Source organism: Ambystoma mexicanum, chromosome 1p, assembly GCF_040938575.1.
Source record: "Ambystoma mexicanum isolate Mex_15411 chromosome 1p, UKY_AmexF1_1, whole genome shotgun sequence".
In the NCBI taxonomy this organism is placed as follows: Eukaryota; Metazoa; Chordata; class Amphibia; order Caudata; family Ambystomatidae; genus Ambystoma; species Ambystoma mexicanum.
In genome coordinates this window covers 1,090,247,715-1,090,255,826 of record NC_090921.1, presented here as the reverse complement: position 1 = coordinate 1,090,255,826, position 8,112 = coordinate 1,090,247,715, and the positions used below count along the sequence as shown (strand labels likewise).

Here is an 8,112-nt window from a genome sequence, read left to right as displayed (position 1 = left end):
CCAGATAGGTGTCCATCTGTCAAAAGTGATCTTAACTTTGTTTTTATGCTCTTCAATCTTGAGAAAAGCTGTTCACAGCAATACGTGCTGCCAAAAAGTGCAATGAACCGAAGTGCATGATTAGACAGATTTGGGAAAGAGTCCCATGTAATGTATTTACTATAAAATGTATGTAGGGTATGTTCAGAAAAGGCTCTCTTCAGGTCACCATTACTTTGCATGTCAATTAATTCCATTTGAAACATGTCAGGAGCATTGGTGACATTAGTACCAAACGGATCTGCAAAAATCTTCAGCTCATCACTGTGCTCCCTGAAATCTGAAAATCGGTTTTTAAATTAATTCAAAAGATTCCCAACCAGTGCCGAATACTTGTCATGGTTGATGCTGTGAGCAGATCTGGTCATCAGTACTGTGAAATGAGTAGCATTTTTTTCATTCAGCTGTTTCTGAAACAATTCCAGCTTATGAACAAAGGATTGGATGTGCTCATACAGCTTGTTCACAAACTGTTCCTTCCCTTGCAGTTTTATATTCAGGTCTGAAAGATATTTTGTTATGTCAACAAGGAATGCCAAGTCATTCAACCAGCTCGCATCCTCCAAGAAGGTGACATCTTTCCCTTTGTTCGTCATGAATGTTTTAATTTCATTAAGCAGTGACCAGAATCTGGATAGTGTGGCTGCCCTGCTAAGCCAACGAACTTGGCAAAAGTAGATCACATCATCATGGTCTGCTCCCATCTCCGCAAGAAATGCTTGGAACTGTCTATGGTTGAGCCCTTTTGCCCTTATGAAATTCACTGTAGAAACAACCTTTTCCATCACATGCGTCATCTCCAAGGCCTTTGCGCACAGTTGTTCCTGGTGAATGATGCAGTGATGCGTGATGACATTCTGGGGAACTGACTTTGCCATTAAACTGACAAATCCATTGTGTTTGCCGATCATAGCAGGGGCCCCATCAGTTGTCAGACCACAGAGTTTGTCCTCTGGCAGATTGAATTTCAACAAGACACGTTTCACTTCATTGAAAATGTCTTGTCCTGTTGTTTTGCCTTTCATTGAACATAGGTCAAGTAGCTCCTCAACAATTTGGAATTCTTTGGTCACTCCTCGTACAAAGATTGCCAGTTGGGCGGTATCACTCACATCTGTGCTTTCATCCACCCCCAAGCTGTAAAACTGACAGGCACCCAATCTTTTCGTCAGTGAGTCTGCAATGTTTGATGATAGGTCATCTACTCGTCTAGCAATTGTCTGATGTGAGAGACTGATTTTCTCCACCATTGCTTGTTTGTCAGGGAATGCCACAGATGTCAATATTCCCAAGCAATCTTTGACAAATTCTCCATCGGACAATGGTTTCCCTCTCCTCGCTATGGCCTCGGATATCAAGTAACTTATCTTGGTTGCTGCCTCAGAGTTCTGTCTGCCAGCTTTGAAGAACGACTGTTGCCCGATCAGGGCCTGCTTCAGCGAGTTCGCCCGATCAATCCTAATCTGGCCAATCAGGTTGTCAAATTCAGTGGCATGTTTTGTGGTATAATGCCGCTTGACATTGTATTCCTTGTAGACAGCTACTTTTTCCTGGCAAATGAGACACAAGATGTTCCCCTTTTGTTCACACACAAAGAAATCCTTGGCCCAACTATCCTTGAAAACACGACATTCAGCATCAATCTTTCTTTTCTTCTGATTCGCCATCTATTGAGAGTTGGGTAGGTTTTAGTCATATGAAAGCTACGTTGTCACAGGCCCATTACAATAAAATCAATTCAAACTTACTTGTATTGCTAAGTAATAATGTAGTGGTTATAATATAGGCAGAACATTGGGCCACACTGTATGGCATGATTAAAAAAGCCTCACTCATACTATTGTCCCACAAATCTATAACAATGCCTGTAGAGAAGCAGTGTTTGGCACGTGATATACAAGTCAGTGGGGGTGGGTGCGGACACAGGCTGTGGCACCCTTGTGATGCTACTTAAATATGAATTAATGCTAAGGAATGCTCTTATTCTCACGTGGCAGGCAGCCAGAGGGAGATAAAACACTAAAATGCCACAGAAAAAATAGTAATTGCTCTGTCAGCTTTGTTCTAACGCACATAAACTCAGAGAACAACATGTTTTATTTGTTACGGCGTGCTAGTTGCCAGAGTCTTCCAGTTTTGTAGTACTGCAAATTAAAGGCAAGGCTATTACCAGTACACATAATGTCATTGTATAAGTGGGAAGGCGCAATTTCTTTCACAATGCTTTTTTCCCCAAAGTATATATGACCATGACCAAAGCCCATGACCCCTACTTTTGCCTTTGGCCCACTCTTTGCCACTCCTAAATTTGAATCCTGATGACACCACTAGATTGACCAACTATGGCGGCTCATGAGGAGCAGGGGGCAAAATTAGTGAGCTGCAACTAGATCCATTTCAGCCTATATGTCTGCTACCATAGGTGACTGGTCCAGGGGGCACCATAGGCAGTAACAGTCCACCGCCACGGCCCAGAAATAAAATAACTCGGGTCCACGTACCCCACAAACACTGAACACATTTCCTACAAGAATGGATCACCATATGTATCATTAATATCTTTGTGTATAGATCCATATTGTCAAATTACTATGAGTGGAAGCAGACGTCCAAGGGCATTTAATCAAAAGGGAAACACTGCACAGCGAAAGGAAACAAAAACAAGTTCCAGAAGATACACAGGCTGCTAGTAGGCTTCTGTACACCTGTCATCTCCCTGAGGCGCTGCATGTGTCTGTTTCTGAGGGCCTGCTCTCTGGCACTGGGTGGTACAATGTCCACCTTTGTGCAGTCCATGAACCAATTACTCAAGACTACCATATCATGGAAATTACCAACTACACCCACTGATTTGGTATGTGAACATTGCATTGATGATACCCAGAAGGTGCATGATGGTGCCATAATGCACGTTCCATCAAGGTGTCCCACATCACGATAACGGAGCAATGGAAAACGGCGGATAGCATTGGCAGATAGTCTTGGAAGCAAGGCCACGCAGAGCAACAGAGGTTTAAATCTGAGATCCGCACTTAGAAACCGAACTCAGGTATTACATTTAGCTTATAAAAAAACAATTAAATAAAATGCTACCATATGGAAATATGTCAAGTTGAATGGGACATGTTGGCGCAAGATTGTCCCAACTCACAAAACACATGTGACACTAAGTTGAACACTGCAACTACAAGAGTGAATATTTATCCCAAATCATATATGTTTGGGGACTTAAGGCTTCACCCTAAGGTACCCTGGCTAGTCCAGACATGGACATGGCCCAACCAACATTGCGGAAATAAATCAATTAATCGGGTCCACGGACCCGACAAACATTGAATAAATTAATAAATAAATTGGCCCGTGGCCTGTTACTGCCTCTGGTGCCCCCTTACAGGGGGCACCAGAGGCAGTAACAGTCCCCCACCACGACACATAAATCGGGTCCAAGGACCCGACAAACATTGTGCTGCCTACAATGCACTGGGCCTGTTACTGCCTCTGGTGCCCCCTGTAAGGGGGCACCAGAGGCAGTCACAGTGCTCCGTTGCCACGGCCCACATTATTTATTAATTTATTCAATGTTTGTCGGGTCTGTGGACTCGATTAATTTATTTATTTCCGCAATGTTGGGCCCAACCAACATTGCGGAAATAAATAAATTAATCGAGTCCACAGACCCGACAAACATTGAATAAATTAATAAATAAACTGGGCCGTGGCCCGTTACTGCCTCTGGTGCCCCCTTACAGGGGGCACCAGAGGCAGTAACATTCCCCCACCACAGCACATAATTCGGGTCCAAGGACCCAACAACATTGTGCTGCCGAAAATGCACTGGGCCTGTAACTGCCTCTGGTGCCCCCTGTAAGGGGGCACCAGAGGCAGTCACAGTGCTCCGTTGCCACGGCCCACATTATTTATTAATTTAGTCAACGTTTGTCGGGTCCGTGGACCCGATTAATTTATTTATTTCCGCAATGTTGGGCCCAACCAACATTGCGGAAATAAATAAATTAATCGGGTCCACGGACCCGACAAACATTGAATAAATTAATAAATAAACTGGGCCGTGGCCCGTTACTGCCTCTGGTGCCCCCTTACAGGGGGCACCAGAGGCAGTAACATTCCCCCACCACAGCACATAATTCGGGTCCAAGGACCCAACAACATTGTGCTGCCGAAAATGCACTGGGCCTGTAACTGCCTCTGGTGCCCCCTGTAAGGGGGCACCAGAGGCAGTCACAGTGCTCCGTTGCCACGGCCCACATTATTTATTAATTTAGTCAACGTTTGTCGGGTCCGTGGACCCGATTAATTTATTTATTTCCGCAATGTTGGGCCCAACCAACATTGCGGAAATAAATAAATTAATCGGGTCCACGGACCCGACAAACATTGAATAAATTAATAAATAAACTGGGCCGTGGCCCGTTACTGCCCCTGGTGCCCCCTTAGAGGGGGCACCAGAGGCAGTAACATTCCCCCACCACAGCACATAATTCGGGTCCAAGGACCCAACAACATTGTGCTGCCGAAAATGCACTGGGCCTGTAACTGCCTCTGGTGCCCCCTGTAAGGGGGCACCAGAGGCAGTCACAGTGCTCCGTTGCCACGGCCCACATTATTTATTAATTTAGTCAACGTTTGTCGGGTCCGTGGACCCGATTAATTTATTTATTTCCGCAATGTTGGGCCCAACCAACATTGCGGAAATAAATAAATTAATCGGGTCCACGGACCCGACAAATGTTTAACAAATAAATAAATAAACTGGGCTGTCACGTACCAAAAAAAAAAAAAAAAAGAAAACAGAAAACTTACCAGGCCTCGCTTGGTCACGTAATGCTCGGCTGGGCTGGGCTGGGCTGGGCTGGGCTGGGCTTGGCTTGGCTTGGCTTGGCTGGGCTGGGCTTGGCTGGGCTGGGCAGGAAAAGAAGTGTGAAGGTGGTGCCGGCACGGTATACCTTACCTTCACTCCGCCCATAAACATGACGTATGTGATTTCCATTGGCTGAGAAACAGCCAATGGAAATACTGTGACCATGCAAGGTTTTCTTTTTTTTTTAATATGACGTACCTTGCATGGCAACAGTATTTCCATTGGCTGTTTCTCAGCCAATGGAAATCACAACCCATGCCGGCTTGTTTGTTAGTATTTCCTTTGTTTGTTTGTTCGGCCTCGCGGGCCACATGAAATGGCTCGGAGGGCCGCATTGTGGCCCGCGGGCCGTAGGTTGGACAACCTTGCTCTAGACAATCTGGATTCCGTCCCCAACACGGGACTGAAACCGCCCTTATTGACTTGAAAGTGCAGATCGACTCGCTTAGAGACAATGGGCAAGCTGCCCTACTCCTCCTCCTTGACTTATCTGCAGCCTTCGATCTGGTTGATCACACTGTCCTTTGCTCACACCTCCACACTTCGGCTCATTTCTCCAGCATGGCCATCACCTGGATCACATCCTTCCTCAACGGTAGGACCATGAGGGTCTTCTCTCCCACGGCGGCAGCAGACCCTATACCCATCACTTGCGGTGTTCCCCAGGGCTCTTGTGTCTCCCCCACATTATACAACATATTTACCAAGCCCCTTTTCGATGATTTGGACCATCTCGGTATCACCTACACTAACTATGCAGATGATACTCAGATCCTCCTTCCGCTTTCAGGAGATTATGGAAAGGATTTGGCCTTGCTAAATAGGGTGTACATCATCATCCAGGCATGGATGGCTACTCACGGACTATGCCTGAATGATGATAAAACAGAACTCATCATCTTAGGCACTACAATTAGCCTAATGAAACTTGACCCGGCTTATAACTCCTTCATGATTGACGGGAATAACATCAAAGTTGGACAGGAGGTCAAAACATTGGGTTTCTATCTAGACTCCATTCTCTCCTTTAAAAGACAAGTGAGCTCCCTTGCATCTTCCACGGCTTACACATGTAAATTAATCCGTGCTGCCAAACCTTTCCTGTCGGAGACGAGCTGCCTGACACTCGCCAGAGCCCTCATATTGTCTCGCCTTGACTATTGTAATGCCCTCTACCTAGGTTCCACTAAGGCTACCACTAATAAACTGCAAACCCTTCAGAACAATGCTCTCAGAGCTTCTCTGGGCATCTCTAGAAGAGAACACATCACAGGATCCAGCCAACAGAACAATTGGCTCTCCACCAGCGACAAAATTCTCTTAAAAACGGCATCTCTCACCCACAAATCCCTTAACAACGCAGCCCCAACCTACCTGACCAACAGGTTCCACAAACAATCCTCCTCAAGACCCATCAGAACTGCATACAAAGATTGTTTATCTGTCCCCTACTACAAACGGGCCACCATCGGAGGCAACAGCTTCCCGGTAAAAGCTGCCAAGTTTTGGAATTCCCTGCCTCCAAACCTCAGAGTAGACCTGCCCTACCAGACCTTCCGCTCCAAGTTGGTCTCCTGGCTGAAACAGGAAACCCACTAAGACCTGGCAGTGTCCAGTGCCACACGCATACATTGTAACCACGTTTGCCTCTTGCTTACCTGTATATTGCATTACGGCCCGCCGGCCTTACTGTTGTTTTGTATATATTGTATATAACATTTATGTAACATTTATGTACCTATTTGTGTATTATGTATGCTCCTGTGTATTGTAACCAAGCTTTGAGAATTCTTGTAAAGGCTGCGCCCTGATACCCTTGGGTACGTTCGCGCATTATAAATAATAAAAACAAACAAACAAACAAACAAACAAAACTTTAAGACCAGTAGCCAACCAGCGAAATCAGCTAAGCAGGAAGAGGGAAGAAAGTACAAAACATCACTTCCGGCATGCAGAAGTGTGACGAAATGGTCTGTGGCCCGTGGGCCCGAGGTTAAGAGGGTTGGCGAGACTTTGGTTTGATTGCTCCTACATTATCTGTGGAGGTGCCCCTTACCCTATCATCATCTTCGCCCTCCCCCATTTTATTGGAGGAAAAGTTCCACTTGTAATCCGAGCGATAGTGTGGTCACTGTGACTGTTGGGGTAACATCCTTTGAGCAGTCGGGAGTATAACATTTGAGTAATATTGTGGTCACAGTGACTGTTGGGGTAATGCCATTTGATCCGTGGGGATTTGTGGTCATGGTGACTGTTGGGGTAATACCTTTTGAGCCGTGTGGAGGTGTGTCTGCAACCTCCCTCCATACTAAAGTAACAAAACTTTAATATTTACAGGCGCTAGACGATTTTGCCTCCAGAATGCTTATAAATAGGAAGGAAGGGGAAGGAAGTGAGAGGTCGAGGTCCTTTCCTGAATTATTATTACTTATATTGTAGTAATTATTTGAACTGTGGAGGATTACTTGCCTCTGTGTTTAGGAAACCATCTCCAAAGGCAGTATATTAAACTTGTTTACACCACCATGCCGACAAGAAGGGGCTTGAGAAGCCAATCAGTGGGAGATATGGCCATAGCGTTAATTAGGCAGGGCCCCAGTAGCCAGGGAGGGAACCTTCAACCACTAGGTAGCAGTTCTGAGAAGTAATATGGGAGTAATGCAATATCCCATACAGGGATTACCCAAGATTGCAGAATCACAAGAGGAGGAGGCACGCCAGGTTGGAGCTCGCCCTAAACGGGCGAAACCCAACCTGATCTATCGGAAGCCATTTCAGGGTTGTAGCTCATCCCCCCCACCCCTCCATACGTCCGTAGTGGGGCAAACGATCAAGGACTTCTTTAAAGTGTCTGATTCTTACATTGTTAGGAAATCGACTGGGTTAAAATTCATGGCAGCTGTGGACGGTTCCCACATGCACGATATTCATGAAGGGAATAACGTGAATGAATGGGGTCTAATTGAGCACACAGACTCCATAGCCTTGGAGGAGGTAGTTCTCCAGGGAGATAGCGTGATGCAGCAAACGTGTGACCCCTCATTACAGGGAACCCCCCACAGAGCTAACAAATATTATCGAAAAAGAGGAGATGGCCAATTCTATGTTGGGAACAATTAACGATACAGGAGTACGCTTTATTCTAAAGGGGCCAAGGGTAAGGTGCAATATGTCAATTTTGTCAAGATCACGTG

General features: G+C 45.7%; 1 protein-coding gene across 1 annotated transcript; it reads right to left on the bottom strand.

Moving 5' to 3' along the window:
- Nucleotides 1–338: 338 nt before the first annotated feature.
- LOC138525659 (general transcription factor II-I repeat domain-containing protein 2-like) lies at nt 339–1,706 on the bottom strand. Its single transcript, XM_069635763.1, has one exon. It carries the CDS (start codon nt 1,704–1,706, stop codon nt 339–341), a length of 1,368 nt encoding a protein of 455 aa, XP_069491864.1.
- Nucleotides 1,707–8,112: the final 6,406 nt, after the last annotated feature.

What these genes read in the sequence shown, in the direction of transcription:
- LOC138525659 (XM_069635763.1), bottom strand. Translation starts at nt 1,706, where the DNA reads ATGGCGAATCAGAAGAAAAGAAAGATTGATGCTGAATGTCGTGTTTTC.